The sequence below is a fragment of the Suncus etruscus genome, chromosome 7, assembly GCF_024139225.1.
Source record: "Suncus etruscus isolate mSunEtr1 chromosome 7, mSunEtr1.pri.cur, whole genome shotgun sequence".
Classification (NCBI taxonomy): Eukaryota; Metazoa; Chordata; class Mammalia; order Eulipotyphla; family Soricidae; genus Suncus; species Suncus etruscus.
The window spans coordinates 118455739-118474022 of NC_064854.1; the positions used below are offsets into that span (position 1 = coordinate 118455739).

Genomic DNA, 18284 nt, shown 5'->3' on the forward strand with positions numbered 1-18284 from the left:
TGCAAGAGTCATGCTTTCCCCATGGGAGCTGAGACTCAGAAGGGATCTGGGGTCAAATGAGGTGTATCAATGGTTGTCGCTTCCTGAGGAGCTCCCCACAACTCCATGGGAAAGGTGTCCTAAGGCAGCACTTCACCTTTCAAATGTTTATCAGCTCTACGCAAAGAAACCAAGTGCCACCTACCATCTGCTCTTTCACTTCGCTCCTCAGCCGGGTTCAGCTCATAAACACCAGGAGGTGACTCAAACTCTAGACACGATCACTCTGGATATTGTCAATGTTTATTGACAAACCATTCAGCCATGCCTCAATTTATGGCCACTTGTTTCTCAGGTCCCAGTCTAGTGCCTGTGATCCACACAGGTTTCCCCTCAGGGGCTGGGGAGGTGAACCAGGCCCCCAGGGAGGAAAGTTAAGGGGGGGTGACCTATATACCCATGTTTGTGTGTGTAGTCACGCAACCCAATTCCAGACAACACACCTCATGTTCAGGGCTCTGGGCTTCTCAGTCTGTTCCACTGCTGACTAACTGTGTGGAACTGAATGAGTGTGACAACTGCTCTGAATCTTCTGGTTTCTCAGGAATTAAAATTGATTCCTGGGACTGGAATGATAGCACAGCTGTAGGGCATCCCTTATAGTCTCCTGAGACTGCCAGGAGCGATTTCTGAGCACAGAGCCAGGAATAAAGTGTCACAGGGTGTGGCCCAAAAGCAAAAAAAAAAAAATTTTTTTTTTCTTGTCTACTTCCCCCTTCTAGGGTGCTAATAAGAATTAGCTGAGCCCCAGGGTAATTGGTACAGGAACTGGGAACACAGAGTGGACACCCATAGCCTGGGGCACTCAGTTGATAGACCTGTGTCAGTCATCAACACAGTTCTTAGTGCTGCTGGCATCCTGGTTTACCATGCAGGGAGAAGACGTGAGAGCTAGAAAGAATTCTTTCCAGTGAGTGAAAGTTTCATAAAAGCAAACAAACAAACCTCAGCTCTGGGGATGCCAATTCATATTGACTTTTGGTGCAGAGACAGACTAATTCTGTCTTAGTGCCTAGCAACGCACTCACTCAAACTACAAGGTACAGAGTCCAGGTGCTCAGATGGCACAGGTGAGAAAGAGGAAGTTGATCTTGTACTAAATAGGCTCCCCAGAAAGTCATACTGGGGGTGGGAGAAAGCAGAATAGGGTTCACTTACTGCTTTCGTTTTGTGGGCGTTGCACCAAAACCTGGAACTGTAGCCGGAGGACTCCTGGATTCTGGGCGTCCTGGTCACAGCCCTGCAAAGAGAGGTTGAAGTTCCCCGCCATGTCCACAGGCTGCTTGTCCTGTAGCTTCAACACCTCCGGGTTGTTGGAGCCGGGTTTGTAATATTCCACCCGCTCCTCCTTCTTCTCGCAGTTGGACACATTGAACTGGAGGAAGTAGACGCTGGCTCGAAGGTGTGTAGGGACGATGAACTGCCATGTCATGAGCTCATCCTCTGGGAAGCCTTGTGGGTAGTTGGCAGACATCAGCGTTGCTGAGCCTTCACCCTCAAATACAGATTCGATGATGCATAGTCCTATTGGAAGCAGAACCCAAATCAAAAAGAACAGATTAGACTATTTAACAAATTAGACTGAGGGCTGGGATCAGAGAGATGTTCATGGGATCCAATGGGAGGATGAAGAGACCACAGTGTGAGTAAATGTTTAATAGCAAATTCTGCAGGGGAGGAAAAAATATCTCGGCCTACATACATATGCCCACCATAACACATGTTGACTGACTGTGGGGTTGGTGAGAACTACGGGAGTGAGTCCCCAACTTTTCCCTAGATGGAGACAATCCATACACCTCTAAACAAAAAGAATAGAAAATGCCAGCAGAGCCAGAAAGTCAGGTGACTTGAGTATTTATTACTTTTTGTCTCTAAACTGATTTCATTGCAAGCTCATGAAATGGAAACAATAAACAAAATCTAATAGTTCTGTTTTACTGCATTTCCCTGGGTATTTTAAGGAAAGTTTGTTGCTCAGGTGAGCCAGTATGAGCTGAATCTACAATGTAAGAAAATGTGAAAGACAACAGACTTAAAAAGCGGAGTAAACAAAGTCATTTTATAAAACCAATTCTGTCATTTCTTGTGTGTGTGTGTGTGTGTGTGTGTGTGTGTGTAAGGGAACACACCTAGCAGTGCTCAGGGCTTCTGGCTCTGCACTCAGGAATAACTCCTGGAGACCATATGGAATGCAAGGGATAAAACCCAGGTTGACCAAGTGCAAAGCAAAGATCCCATCTACTCTACTATCTCTCCTGACCCTATATGTCATTTCTTGAAAGCATACAAAGGACAAGGAAAACAGGGCATCCCACCTATCCAGTGATCTCCCTCTTCCCCCCTCTCCACTTTGGGATCAAAAATCACGACCATGCACATGTCGAAGAGCAAATTTCCCACACTTCCTGGTCCCTGCCAGTGTGTTTGTCCAGAGTGGGTTGGCATTAAGGATGAATAACTCCATAACTGCAAGAAGAAGGGGGACTTCCTCTCAGGGATTTAGACTAAATCAGACAACTGCAGACATCTGATGGTTCCTGCCTACTCTACCTGCTTTAGACTCAGCAAAGAGCAGGAGGGAGAACACACTTACGTTTGATCGACGACCGGTTTGCAATGCTGAAGCCAGAGACATTTCTGTCGAGGGACCAGGGCAGGTGCAAAGCCATATTCACCCCCCTCTTGCATCTTGATCCGGGACACAGTGCCATTGCTGCAGAAGGTTCCAATCTTGACAGTAGTGGCATCGATGTGGCCGCTGATGGAGTGGGTGACTCCATCCAGGCAGCTCTCCCCAGGGCCAATCTGTCTCAGGCGAGGGAGGGAGAACTGTAGTTCCAGGCCAATTCTTTTGTTAGCTTTCACGTCCCAGATGTATGTTCTGTTGAGGGTGGGCAAGGCTGAGGTGGCGGGCTGAAGCTGCACTTCCCCGAAAGGACATGGGCCTGACATGCAATCTGAAACAGTCACACATGCATCCTGGGTCAGAGATGCTGCCAGACTCCCTCGTCACTCCTCCTTGCTACTCATGGTGTCCTCTTTGGGGACTCCTCCAGGACACATCACCCCTAGCAACAGGAAGGTTGGCGAGTCTAGGTTCTCAAATGGATGCTGCTAGCCTGAATGGTTTCACTTTCTCCATTCCCAGCCCAGCATGGCCAGCACAAGTGTGAGGTCTGTCTTTCTGCTTCATGAGCTGCAGCTCCCAGTTGCCTTCCCTCATTCCGACCACTTGGGGGGCATCTGCCAAGTGTCTGCCAACTGTCCTAGCATCTCCAGGACTCACTGGAGCCAGAGAGAGACCCTTGCAATAAAATCTATGCTTTGGCATTACTGACTTTCCCTTTTCTCCTTTTGGTTTTTGTGCCATACCCTGAGGTGCTCAGTTCTTACTCCAGGGTCTACACTCAGGGATCACTCCTGGTCATGTTTGGGGAACTATATATGGTGCCAGGGATGGAATTTGTGTTGGCAACATACAAGGCAAGACCCTACCTGTTATACTATTTCTCCAGCCCTAGTTTGGAGGATTATTTCACAATTTCTAGGGCCTCGTGCCAAGCTCCACCTTTTTAAACTTTATTTTTTTCCTTCCTTCCCCATTGTAAAATAAATCCGCACGTTGTAAAAACACGTTCATCAACATTGCAAGGACACATTGAACCTACCACCCACTTCATGGCTGGAACTTGCAGGCATGGTTATCTCCTGGCCCTGTGGCTTTACTGCTGGTATGTCATTACCATGGCAGCTTCATTTATTATTATTTTTAAGGTCAACAGTTCCTGACATCCTTTGAAGCCTTTTACAACAAAGCGAGGAGTGCTGCTGTAAAGGAGGAAATAAATGGGGAAGAAGGACTATAGCGAGCAATGTAGTTGAAAGAGTTTTGTGATTGAGCAAGAGGGGAACTTGGATAGTGCCAGGGACTCATTCCTCTGAGCCAATTGCCTGAATCTTTTTTATTTTTTATTTTTTTTGGTTTTTGGGTCACACCCGGCCATGCTCGGGTTACTCCTGGCTCTATGCTCAGAAATTGCCCCTGGCAGGTTCTGGGGACCATATGGGATGCCGGGATTTGAACCACCGTCCTTCTGCATGAAAGGCAAACACCTTACCTCCATGCTATCTCTCCGGCCCCTCGCCTAAATCTTGATGGCTGTTTTGGTTGAGTTTGTAAAAGTGCTTTTATCTCACAATGGAATCAAGAATTTCAGAGCTGTCTAGTGGGACTCCTCAGCTCTTCCACATCAAATTTCTCATTTTGGCAAAGCAGCCCCAGAGCCAGGGATACTTGGACGAAATATCCCATCCCAGGCTAACAGTCTTTTGGCAACTAAGTTGTTGACCAGAAAACAAGACTTAGTCAACAAGGTCATAAACATGGCTAAGAGGAGATAGTGTGTCAATAAAAAGACTATTTTTAGGAGTAATGGAAACTCATTGTTTATATGCATGCACACCTCCCATAATGCAAAATCACTAAGTCTGTGGTGCCACAGTCATGGGCACTTGGAATACAGGCAATACACAGCTAAATCAGACCTTAAGTGTCTGATTTAATTCTTCACCAAGAATCCGGAGTTCAAAAACCCCATCTCTTCGCCATTGCTCTGCCACTGGCCCCATGAGCTTGGGAAAGAACTTTTGAGCTTGCTGCTGAGTTTTGTTTTTTTTTTTTTTATCCATTGATAAAGGGAGACAGAGTGACTGCATGCCTCCAAATATTCTCTTACTCCATGTTCAGTGCAAAACGCACATAATAAAGTGGTTTGTGTTTAGAATGTGGAGACATGAGTTCTGTCATGATTCATAGCCCAGTTTCCCTGGTAGCACCACCTATGACTTTTTTTTTTTTTTTTACCACCTATGACTTTTATCTATTTATTTATTTTTTTTTTTTGGTTTTGTGGTCACACCTGGCAGTGCTCAGTGGTCACTCCTGGCTCTATGCTCAGAAATCGTTTCTGGCAGGCTCGGGGGACTATATGGATGCTGGGATTTGAACCACCGTCCTTCTGCATTCAAGGCAAACGCCCTCCCTCCCTGCTATCTCTCTAGCTTCACCTATAACTTTTATTACCTTAAATAGACAATATAGGTGTTAAGCCCTGAGATGAACCTTGTAAAAGCTTATACAGGAAAGCATTTGAAAACCAGAGGAAGACAGAAAACAATTTGATGCAAGTATCTAGTTATGATTTTAGAATATCATATTTTATGTCAAATCCCTAAGTTATTATTTGAAAACTATTCTTTTTTACAGTCTGGAAAACTGTGTATAATGTTTTAGTACTGAGCCTTGACTCATGAGGGGGCCATTTTGTTCCTTTCCTCCTTTTACAAATGGTCAAGTGACTTTATTGAAAGTACTGATCTAGAATACATGTGTTTGTAAAACACATAGCAGTGCCAAAAAAACTGAAAGAAAATAAATGCGGCCTGTTTTCCCTCCAAAACTGACTCTAGAAATAATATAATGTTAGCATTTTGATGTTTATACCTCTGGACTTGGGGTTCTGATTCATTATGTATTCTTGTGTCTGTTTGAAACAAAGTAGGGCAGAACCACACAAACTCTTCTGCTATCTCTTGGCCTGTCTTCTGTGGCACAGACCCACTGGTGGCATCTTTCCACATGAAAGACACAGCCTAACTTCATTCTTTAACAGCAACCCACAGTCCCTTTTATTCAATATTCTATTCAACTAAAAGTTTGATTGTAATTTTAATTATAATCATTCTAAGTGGATAATTAATTTGGAAAAGAGTTGGCACTTAAAAAGTACTGAATTTTCATCAAGAAATGGGATATCATTCCATGTATTTTTTTTTCCTTTTCCCTTTTATTTAGTGGGAGGGTGGATGCATACCAGGTGATGTATAGGGCTTATTCCTATCTCTGGTCTCAGAGGACATTAGGTGGCGCTGGGAATCAAACCTGGGTCATTTGAGTGCAAGGCAGATGCCCTACCCACTGTACTGTTGCTCCTTTCCATGTATTTTCTCTTTTGATTTTGTAAAATTTTAAATGTTGTATTATATACATTCTCTGGTTTTATTAAGATTATCCCTAAATATTAGGGGCCCGGAGAGCTAGCACAGCGGTGTTTGCCTTGCAAGCAGCCGATCCAGAACCAAAGGTGGTTGGTTCGAATCCCGGTGTCGCATATGGTCCCCCGTGCCTGCCAGGAGCTATTTCTGAGCAGACAGCCAGGAGTAAACCCTGAGCAATGCCGGGTGTGGCTCAAAAACCAAAAAAAAAAAAAAAAAAAAAAAAAAAAGATTATCCCTATTATCCCTAAATATTAAGTAGAACTTTTGAAAAACATTAGCATGTGGAGTAGAAATCTATATGTTCTTCCCTTTTCTATTGGCAATGCTTCCATGTCCAACCATTGAAAATTATATTGTTGAACAGGTAGAGAACTTCTGAAGACCAATAATAGCACATAGAATAAAAATCTGTATGTTAGGGCTGAAGCAATAGTAGAGAGGGTAGGGAGTTTGCCTTGCAAATGGTCAACCTGGGTTTGATCCCTGGCATCCCAGATGGTCCCCTGAGTCTCCAGGAGTGATTTCCTAGCACAGTGTCAGGAAGTAGCCCCTAAGCACTGCTGTATGTAGCCCAAAAAACAAAGCAAAACAAAACAAAAAATCTGTATGTTGCTCCATGTTTTTTTTTTTTTTATGTTTTTGTTTTGGGGTCATACCAAGAAGTATTCAGGGGTTATTCCTGGCTCTGTGCTCAGAAATTACTCCTGGGAGGCCTGCAGAATCATATGGTACTCTGGGGATCAAACCTAGGTGGGCCGTGTGTAAAAGCCAAACACCCTACATATTGTGCCATTGCTCTGGCCCATTGCTTTTTGTTTTATTGGCAATAATTCTACATCTATATTGGATGATATTTGCTGAGTGAGTAGATGGCTCAAAAGGTTGGAGCACATGCTTTGCATTTAGGAGCCCTACATCAATTCAGTACTACATGGTTATGAGAATACTTTTGAGCACAGAAGCCAGGAGTAACACACAACTACTGCTAGGTGTAGCACAAAAACAAAAAATCAAAAACAAAAACAAACACAATTATATTTTCTATCATCATATTTTTATAGATAAACTTTATTGAATAAAAATAATCCTGGGCTAGAGAGATAGCACAGAAGTAGGGTATTTGCCTTGAACACGACTGACCCAGGATGGACCCAGGTTGGATTTCAGGCATCCTATATGGTCCCCCCACGCCTGCCCAGAGTGATTTTTGAGTGCAGTCAGGAGTAACCCCTGAGCATAGCTGGATGTGGCCCAAAAATCAACAAACAAACAAAAGAAACAAAATAATATAAAATTTAAATCAGTGTCAATGGAACATTCAATCAAACAGATGCTGTGTGCTTACATTACACAGATTATGTGACTATAAACTGAGCCTGAGGGGCTGAAGAGTTAGCACTGAATTGATCTCTGGCCCTGATTGCTACTGGGTGTGGCACAAAAAAAAAGTCTTGGGCCGGAGAGATAGCATGGAGGGAAGGCATTTGCCTTGCATGTAGGAGGATGGTGGTTCAAATCCCGGCATCCCATATGGTCCCCCGAGCCTGCCAAGAGCGATTTCTGAGCATAGAGCCAGGAGGAACCCCTGAGCGCTGCTGGGTGTGACCCAAAAACCAAAATCAAAACAAAACAAAACAAAATCCTTCTAGTGGTTACTTTTAGCATGGAGAAGGCTTAAGTTTGATACCTGCACTGCATGGAGGATCCTACAATGAGTGACTTGAATATCTAAATAAAAAATTAAAAAGAAAAAAGAGGAAAGATCCCTTTATTTATAGGATGGAATGTCTTATTAAAAACATTTAAAATCATCTACTAAGATGACCACATCGGCTTTTCTTTTTCTCACCTAATGATATAAAACTTCACATGAACCGATTTACTAATGATAGTCAACATTCCATATCCTCTTTCAGCAAATTCTCCCTCTTTGTTGCTTAATTTTTTGTTTTGTTTTGTTTGTTTTGGGGCCACACCCTGTGACACTCAGGGCTCACTCCTGGTTATATGCTCAGAAATTGCTCCTGGCTCAGGGGACCATATGGGACACCAGGTGATCCAACTGCGGTCTGTCCTAGGTCAGATATGTGCAAGGCAAACACCTTACTGCTATGCTACCATTTCGGCCCCTGTTGCTTCATTTAAAAAACAATTCTTTTAATGCCTTTTAGGGGGAGATTTCACATACTTGATATATATTCAGGATTTTTTTTTTTGGCATGGATGTTCATAAGAAACTGGTCTATGTTATTTTCTTGTTTTTGTTCTTTTTGGACCATACCAGGAAGTGCACAGGGCTTCCAGCTCTGCTTGCAAGGCAAATACCCTACTATTGCATTATTGTTCTGGTCTATGGTTTCCTATTTTCTATTTATATGTTTATTTATTTATTATTTTGGGGTTTTTTTTGGGCCACACCCGTTTGACGCTCAGGGGTTACTCCTGGCTATGCACTCAGAAATCGCTCCTGGCTTGGGGGACCATATGGGATGCTAGGGATAGAACAGAGGTCCTTCCTAGAATAGTGCTTGCAAGGCAGGAAACCTAGTGCCACCTCTCTGTTCCTGGTTTCCTATTTTGTTGTTGTTGTTGTTGTTGTTGTTTTGGGTCACACCCGATATCGCTCAGAAGTTACTCCTGGCTCTATGCTCAGAAATTGCCCCTGGCAGGCCACGGGGGACCATAATGGGAAGCTGGGATTCGGACCACCGTCCTTCTGCATAAAAGGCAAACGCCTTACCTCCATGCTATCCTCTCCGACCCAGGTTTCCTTTTTTTTGGGGTGGGGGGTCACACCAGGCAGTGCTCAGGGATTATTCCTGGCTCCAGGCTCAGAAATTGCTCCTGGCAGGCACGGGGGACCATATGGAACATCGGGATTCGAACCGATGACCTCCTGCATGAAAGGCAAACGCCTTACCTCCATGCTATCTCTTCGGTCCCCAGGTTTCCTATTTTTTAATGAGTCAAATGACTCATTAACTTTCCCCTAAAAACCATTCATTTCATTCAAATTTTAAAATTATTATCATAATATTCTCTTGCAATTTCATTTATTTATTTATTTATTTATTTATTTATATTTTGAGCCATACTTGGCAGCGCACAGGGCTTACTCTTGACTCTGTACTCAGGAGTCACTCTTGGCAAGCCTCGGGGACCATATAGGATGCTGGGAATTGAACCCCCGGTTGGCTGCATGCATGGCAAATGCTTTACTTGCTGTATTATCACTCTAGTCTATGAGTATAATTTAAGTTAACCTCCTATGCAAAGCTCAGAATATAAAATAATAGTAACACCAATTATCTATTGTGCTTTGAACGATTATGTTTCATTCTTTTTCAAACCACTGTTTTATGTTATCCTCAAACAACTCTATTGTTTGGTGCCATGACTTGTTTTACAGTGCAGAAAACTGAGTCACAACGAGATTGAGTAATTTGTAATCACTTGATCAGGTTACTTGAGCAGTAAGTATCCTTTGGAATCTCAAAGAAAACCAAGCTTTCTCAGTTTTCAAAGCTGCTGTTTCACCCATGGGGTCTTCTGGCCCTGTTTCCCCCATTCCTTCAGCTGCTCAACCTTTAACTTTCCAATTGTTTGTCTTTCAAGTTCCTGACTTTTGCTCTTTTACTAACCCAATGTCATGAATGCACAGAATAATTTTGAATCTGAGATCTTCCCACTTAAAAAAAAGCCACTATTATTATTATTATTCTTATTATTATCTTTTTTTTAAAAGAGAAGCTTCTTTGTTTTGCTTTGGGGTTTACAGCTGATGGTGCTCAGGGGCTATTTCTGTATTAACATTGCTAGGGAGACCAATGTGGTCTCATAGATCCAGTCTGGACCTCCCAACATACAATACCATGTACTCCAGCCCTTTAAGCCATCTTTTTGATCCTGCTGCCTTCTCGAAAAACACTGTGGTCTCATGGGCAGAGAGAAGATTCTGAAGCTTTCTGTCTTGCTAGTAACTTGCCATCTTGAGCAGTTACTCTTTTGTGACTTTTAGAGCTGTTTGTGGATTATATAAATTAACCCATAAAAAAACCTTCAAACCCTAAGATGGCAATAGATGTAAAGCTGAGTTTGGTTTCAGAACCGATCTTGTCCCTCTTGCCCCCTCTGACTTAGCCTGGGGAAGAGGGCAAGGAGGCAAGCTGAGGATGAGCCTTACCAATAATTCTTCTGGATGTCAATGACAAAATAATCCTTAGGATTCTGGCAGCTAAAGGAAAAGACGACTTTTTCGCCCGGATTTGATGGTCCACATGCTGTTGTATCTTCTGGACACAATGATGTGACAAGCCTTCAGTGGCAGTGGTTGAAACCCCGGTTGATGAGAACTAATGAGACCACTTCCAGAGGGCAGGGGCAATCTCAACAGCATCTGAGGTAAGGAAGGAAAAGAAAGTGAGCTGGGTGATTCGGGTGTGCCCACCAACATTTACCCTCCACTCTGTAGCTGCTCCAGAGAGGATGCCTTTGAGACAGTTTTGCACTCGCCCTATTGCTTCTAGAGAGTGGAGGATGTGAAAGGAAGTATTGTCCATGCCAGTGGGCAAGAATTGGACCTTCCCTGGTGGGGCACTGTCACATCTTTCTTGTTCTGCTGCTATCTTTTCTGGAATGAATCTAACCCAAGATATAGGACATATGCCTTGCACATAGCCAACCTGGATTCAATTTCTGGCATCCCATATGACTCTCAGTGCCTGCCAGGAGTAATTTCTGAGCACAGAGTCAGGAGTAACTCTTGAGTGTCATGCAGTGTGGCCCCAAAACAAAAGGCAAACAAACAAAAATATCTAACCCAAGATGCCTTGAGTCATGTTTTCTGGTTCCTTTGTATGAAGATGAGAGCGTGAGTAACTGGAGAACCTCCACCCTCTCTCTTTGACCAGAGGACAAAGTCCACACATTGTACTGTCTATCTGAAGGATATGTTAATTTGCAGAAGCCATAGTCTCTGCCCTGAGTGCTTCAGTCTAGAATTTACAGATATGCTGGAGTAAAAGAAAACCTCCACAGAAATGTCTTCTGAGACTGTTGTGTCAACCAATTGACTTAGAAAAATAAGAGTGAACAGGGGCCAGAGTAGGTGGCGCAAGTGGTTGGGCATTTGCCTTGCATGTGCTAACCTAGGATGGACTGTGGTTTGATCCCCTGGCATCCCATTATGGTCCCCCCAAGCTAAGAGCGATTTCTGAGAGCACAGACAGGAGTGGCCCTGAACATCACTGGGTGTGCCCCCCCAAAAAAAAGAAAGAATAAAAATAAGAGAAATAAGCAAGGAGATGGGGGCATTGGTGGTGGAAAGGTTGTACCTGGTGAAGGAGGATGTGTTGTTTTTTTTTGTCTTTGTTTTTGTTTTTGGGTCACACCTGGCAGTGCTCAGGGGCTATTCCTGGCTTTATGCTCAGAAATTAACTTCTGGCAGGCTCGGGGGGACTATATGGGATGTCGGGATTCGAACCACTGTCCTTCTGCATGAAAGGCAAACGTCCTATCTCCGTGCTATCTTTCCAGCCACGAGGGTGTTTTTATTTTATAACCTGAAACTCAACTACTAACATGTTTGTAATTATGGTGCTTTAAATTAATAGAAGTAAAGAAAATAAAAGTAAAAAGGCTAATAGTTTAAACAGAGCCTCTGCAAATCATAGGAATAACCAAATGGACCCCAGTGAAAGAGAGGGATCTGATCATAAGTAAAGGTTCAAACCAGGGTCAAAGATGGGATGAAGATCTGATGAAGGGACTTGACTGTTGCTTCCTATTGTCTTCACTTCATTAACTTTCCTCTCAGATGGAAATATGAAGAGCTGACTTCTTATAATTAATGATCTGGGTTTGGACAACAGGGATTGAGGGCACAGTCCTCTGAAGGTGGCTTGAGAGGGGAAACTGAGGCTCACAGAAGAGATGGTTTTCAATTCTTGGTCAGGACCCTCTACACTGCCTGGCTATGGAAGCAGTGATGAGAAAGAATGATCTAACCCAGAGCTTTGGGCTTCCCCCCCCCTCTTTTTTAGCTATGTGGTTTTTTTCTTCTCTAAAATTAAACTCATTGAAAGGGAGAAAATAGGATAGGGTTAAAGGTGCTTGCCTTGCATGGTTCATTCCTGCATCTCCTATGGTCCCCCCAAACTCACCAGGAGTGTATCCTTGAGTCAGGAGTAAGCCCTTGAGCACTACTGGGTATTTTGGTTGTGATCCCCAAACAAATAACAGAATCAATAACTTTTTTTTTTATGGTTTTTCTGGGCCACACCCATTTGATGCTCAGCGGGTTCTCCTGGCTAAGAGCTCAGAACTTGCCACTGGCTTGGGGGGACCATATGGGACGCAGGGGGATCGAACCGCGGTCCTTCCTTGGCCTAGCGCTTGCAAGGCAGACACTTACCTTTAGCGCCCCCACTCACCGTGCCCCAGAATCAATAATTTTTTTGAAGTAAATTGCTTTACTTAGGAAATCTGTGTGTGTGTGGTGTGTGTGTGTGTGTGTGTGAGTGTGAGAGAAGAGGAGAGAGAGGAGAGAGAGGAGAGAGAGGAGAGAGAGAGAGAGATGAGAGGAGAGAGAGAGAGAGAGAGAGAGAACCATCATGAGTACAAGCAGGATCCCCAAGTTAGGATGCAAGTGATTCCAGAGAGTAATATATTTAAATTTATTTCTAACTAACTTTAGTGAAAGCTATCTAATTCACAACCATTCTATAAGGACATTCATTAAAAACGATTTTTTAAATTGAGATTCTGTGATTTATGATAAAGTTATGATGATTTCTCATGCACACACCACTCCAACACCCTAACCATCTATTGTATCAACCTCCCTCCTCCAGGGACACCCCAATGTCCTCTCCTTTTTAATTTCTTATTCCCTCAAATCAGTTGTGGATCAGTTTTTCTGTTGTGTGCCTTTGGCCATTCATTTCTATCTCTAAGTCCCACACATGTGTGAGATTATTTCTGTATCTATCCCTTTTTTTTCTGACTGACTTTACTCCAAATTATATTCTCCAAGTTTTATCTGGATTGTTATAAATTGCATGATTTTGTACTTTTTTTTTTTCCTGCTTAGGTAGATTTTATTGTTTGGTTGTTGAGTTTACATTATATCCAATTATTTCAAATATTCTGTTGTATTTTTCTAAAAGGCATGGAAGACACATTGTAGGATAGATGATTCACAGCTTGATAAGCATTTGATATTAAAATTATTTCAATACATTTGAGAGGTAGTACATTTTTTACATCTTTGCAGAAATTCTCTGCTATAATTCCTCACCTGAACCTCTGGCAGGTAAGCAAAACTTTGGGTTCCTTTTACTCTTTTTTTTTAATTAAAAATTTTAATAATAACACTGTGTTTTACCAAGTTGTTCATAATCCAGTCCTTCAGACATTAAATCTTCAACACTACTTCTACCTCCAGTGTTACCCTTCCTTCATCCACTACCATAGCCGCCTCCATGCAGGCACAAACAAATTTATTTCATATTGTTGGTTACAATACAAAGGCATAATGGAATTATTAAAACTTAGACCAACAAGGGTCAATTTGGAATGACTGTTCTATCTCTCATGGTGTTACTAAAGTCAGTGTCTAAGATTTACTGGCTGAGGATGGTGCTAGCTCGCCTTCTGTGTTACTGTTTAGGCTCACTGAGCTGGTTAGATACTGTGTAACTTTCCCTTCTGATTTCCTGGTATATCTCAAGGGCTGACATTACTACAAAATTTTGAGATGTTTGTGTAACCATATAAATCAGGATCTGAAAAAATGTGTGGGTTGGCTGTTCTGATAAGATCAAATTATGGGGCTGGACCTTTTCTGATGTGGAGGGTGTCAGTGGTGCTGTGGGCTGCTGTAGTTTAGGGGAACATATAGGAATCTGCCTCCATCAACCTGGACAGAGCTGGTTGCCATCATTTTCTTTTGGATTGGATTTGTACTTTCATGGAGCTGCATAGAATCTTGTGCAATACACCACCATCATCTTGATCCATTCGTCTATGGTTGGGCTTTGGGCTGTTACTGTATCTTGGCTATTCTAAGTGAAGAAATATAGGTGTTACACAGATCCTTTCAAATTAATGTAAAAGATGCCCAAAAAGTGGTATTGCTGAATCTGTTTCTATTTTTTGGAGAGCTCTCCATATTACTTCCATAAAGGCTGAATCAGACAGCCTTCCCACCGAACAGTGGATGAGGGTTCTTTTCTCACCACAACTCTCCAAAAACTGGCTGGTTTTAGATCTTTTAATATGTTATTCTCACTAGCCGTGAGATGATACCATTGTTATTTGATTTATATTTTCTAATCATGAATGATGATGAATACTTTTTCATATGCCTGTTGCCACATCCACATGCCATCTTTGGGAAAGTGTGTTGTTCATCTCCTGGCTCCATCTCTGGATTGGAGTCATTAAATTTTTGTTGTTGAGTTTTGAGTGGTTTAGAGATCTTGGATCTTTTTTTTTTTTTTTTTTTTTTTTGGTTTTTGGGCCACACCGCGGTGTACGCTCAGGGGTTACTCCTGGCTATGCGATCAGAAGTCGCTCCTGGCTTGGGGGACCATATGGGACGCCGAGGGGATCGAACCGGGGTCCCGTCCTAGGCTAGCGCAGGCAAGGCAGGCAACCTTACCTCCAGCGCCACCGCCCGGGCCCCGATCTTGGATCTTTTAGGATATCAAACCTAAAAGGGCACTTTTTTCATTTGAAGGGTTTGGACAATGTGTTTAACACATCTGGCCTCCAATATATCAAGAGATAAGGGCCCGGAGAGATAGCACAGCGGCATTTGCCTTGCAAGCAGCCAATCCAGGACCAAAGGTGATTGGGTTCGAATCCCGGTGTCCCCATATGGTCCCTCGTGCCTGCCAGGAGCTATTTCTGAGCAGACTGCCAGGAGTAACCCCTGAGCACCGCTGGGGTGTGGCCCAAAAACCAAAAAAAAAAAAAAAAAGAGAGATAAAACATTTCCATCATCTATAAAATTCCCTTGGTAACCCTCTATTCCTGCTACTAGAAACTAACTGATTCTTTTTGCCTGACTTAGCTCCTTCATATAGTAGAACCTTCAGTTTGTTCTTTTCTGGGTTTGGCTTCTTTACTGGGCATACTTGGGAGAATAAACCACAGGGGCTGCAACAGGTGAATGCTGGGGGTAATCTTTCCTGATTTAGTCACGATTTAGTAATCAGTGTTTGTTGAATGTCAAAGAATTCTGTCCAGTTGTTACCAGCATGTACAGCTGTAAGAGAGCATCACCTGTAGGGCTACACGAATGCCCCTGTACCTTTAGCACAGAACTTGTGTAGGAACAGATTTTTGGTTTTTGCCCATATCCCTTCGCCTCTTCCTAGCCTTCACTTGCCAGGCCCATACACATGCCAGCACCACTCCTCCTACTGTGTAGGAAGACATGTTTCAGCCCATGAGATTAACAGACAACATTCCCTGGGTTTATCAAGGAGAAAATTTACCCTTTTCGTTTTTGTTTTGTTTATTTGTTTTTGGCCACACCCCTGGAGGTGTTCAGAAATCCCCACTGGCTCTGTTCACTTCTGGCAGGGATTAAACCCAGGTTAGCTGTGGTGCAAGGCAAATGCCCAACTGGCTGTACAATCACTCCAGGTCCAGGACTTTCCCCCCTTGAGGGTTTTGTTCTCTTAATTCTACAATGAGGGGGTTGGGTTAGAATATCTTTCCTTGTCTGTTGAGAGCCTCTGAACAGCCCTGAAGTAGGTGAGAGGTAATCAGGCCCTGGGAAGCTGATAGCAGGGAGCTCCAGCCCAGCTGTGTCACAACCAGCATAGCTGCCCTGACTTTCAGCAAGGTTTATGCCTACATTTCTGATGCAGGGCTTCTCATCTCTAAAAGAGAAGGATAAAATCAACCAAACTAAAACTGAGGGCTGAAGCAATAGCATAACGCTAGTGCTTTTTGCCTTGCACGCAGCAGACCAGGGACAAATCCAGGTTCAATCCATAGCATCCCAATATAGTCCCCTGAACCTGCCAGGAGCAATTTCTGAGTGCAGAGCCAGGAGTAACTCCTGGTGCTGCTAGGTGTGGCCCAAAATCCAAAAAAAAAAACAAAAACAAAAAAAACAAAACACAAAAAAAAAAAAATCTAATCTTTTCAACCTTAGCTTGTTCCCTCTCTGCCAGTTCTGGGATTAGGCTATCTTTGCCTTCTTTCCCGAATATGCCCACCTTTTTAACACCTCATGTCCTGATTCCTGAAAGGCTCTTTCACTAGCTAGAACTGGCTTCTGGTGCCATTCCTGTGTCAGCACAAAGGTCACCTCCTTGGAATGGCTTGCCCTGACCAATCTCCTCAATGGCTCCTCGCCCCACCCAGTCTGCCTGCACCTGCTTTGCTGCTCTGTTCTGGGCTGGCCTTAAGATAAGGTGGAGTTGCTTCACCTTCTCAATGTCCCTGTCCCCTGGAGGAGACAGCAAGGTGGTACTGTCATGTCCTGGATGTCACAGGACCTCAGCCTGGGTAGGAGAATTCTCTCCCACACACATAGCCTACCACCTCCATGTTTTCATCGTTACTATTCCAGTCACTCCAGCTTTCCTATATTTCTGTGAGGGCGAGTGAGTAGTCTCAGTAGGATCCAGGGACAATGAAATGTTTAATGACTCATTGGTGACAGAAGGAGAGGTGTGAATGATGTGACTTGAATGTTTCCTTTTTCTTTTTCTCCCTGTTTTTGGGGGGGGGTGGGTGAGTGGGTCACACCTGGGGTTACACCTACCTCTGCACTCAGGAATCACTCCTAGTAGTGCTCAGAAGACCACATGGGATCCCAGAGATTGAATCCAGGTTGGGTATGTATATGGCAAGCACTTTACCTGCCGTACTATCTCTCTAGCTCTTGAATATTTCCTTTTTTAAGAGATGGTGGCCTTTAGAGTCTTCTTAAATCTGAAGGCCTGGACTTTTTCTGCCTTTTTTTGTTTGTTTGTTTGTTTTGGGTCACTGGCTATATGCTCAGAAGTTGCTCCTGGCAGGCTCAGGGGACCATATGGGATGCTGGGGATTGAACCTGGGTCTGTCCTGATCAACAGTATGCAAAGCAAATGCCCTATGCTATGCTATCACTCTGGCCCCATGGCCTGGACTTTTGAAAACATCACTGGAAACAACCTAGATTCATGTTCAAAGACCCATCTGTTGGACCAGAAGTAGATAGTACAGTAGATAGGGGCACTTGTCTTACATGCAGCCAATCAGGGTCCAATCCCTGGTGCCATCAGAAATGACAACTGAGAAAGCTGGGTGTGGTCCCTGAACACAAAACCAACAAAACAAATAAGAGACCCAACTGTCATATCAAACTCTCATGTTATATACTTCACACCTGTGTGCTTTCCTTCTGTTATCTTAGAGATGTCTGACAATACTATTTGTAAGAAATGCCTGGAACCTCTTGTCTTGGACTGCTGAGCAAGGTGCCTCTGGGATCTGAGGGTCTCTAGGAGGGCTTTTCAAGCAACTGAAGGTTGTATCTAGTGAGCAAAGGCACCAATTTTTTTCTTTATTTGTGTATCTCCTTTGCCAAACTTGACCAAAGCATTAGTTCAAAACTCCCAGTGCTATAATTACAATTATCTTAGTATTTTAATTATGTTTGGCAGGAAACAGATCAGCAGTTGCTGGAGGGAAAAGGTGGGGAGGAGGGACAAGGTGTGGAGGAGACTGTAGAGTGAGAGCCATTTAGCATTCAGCATATTGACTGTGGTGACAGTCAATAAAATAAAATAAAATAAAATAAAATAAAATAAAAATCCACGAGTTGTGAGATCACCCCATGTGCTGTATTTCTAATCCCTTAGATGGACAGGTCTGAAGAAGTAGGGTAATGGGGAAGAAATAATAAGCCAAGCCAGTCTAAAGAGAGCCATAGAGTCAATAAGCACCTGGTGGTATTTCTGAGTGCCAAGCCAAAATTGACTTTTTTTTTTATTATTCAATACCCATCTACCTGAAGGGGGAAAGTTGAGAGTGAGACAAAAGTGCCTATCCAATGGGCTTTTGCATATCGAAGGAAGAGGTTTAAGGAAGGGAGAAGTTGGGGGAACACCTTTGGGATTTTTGCAAGAAAAAATAAAAACCTTTCATCAGGGGCCAGAGTGACAGTACAACGGGTGGGG

General features: G+C 43.3%; 1 protein-coding gene across 1 annotated transcript in view; it reads right to left on the bottom strand.

Annotated features, from left to right (window-relative positions):
- Window positions 1-18284, bottom strand: part of CDCP1 (CUB domain containing protein 1) — a 56442-nt gene that overhangs the window by 13081 nt on the left and 25077 nt on the right. The window contains 6 exon segments of the mRNA XM_049777680.1: window positions 1198-1563; window positions 2636-2720; window positions 2722-2999; window positions 10278-10359; window positions 10361-10451; window positions 16378-16567. Of these exon segments, the coding sequence (XP_049633637.1) occupies window positions 1198-1563; window positions 2636-2720; window positions 2722-2999; window positions 10278-10359; window positions 10361-10451; window positions 16378-16567 (1092 nt within the window).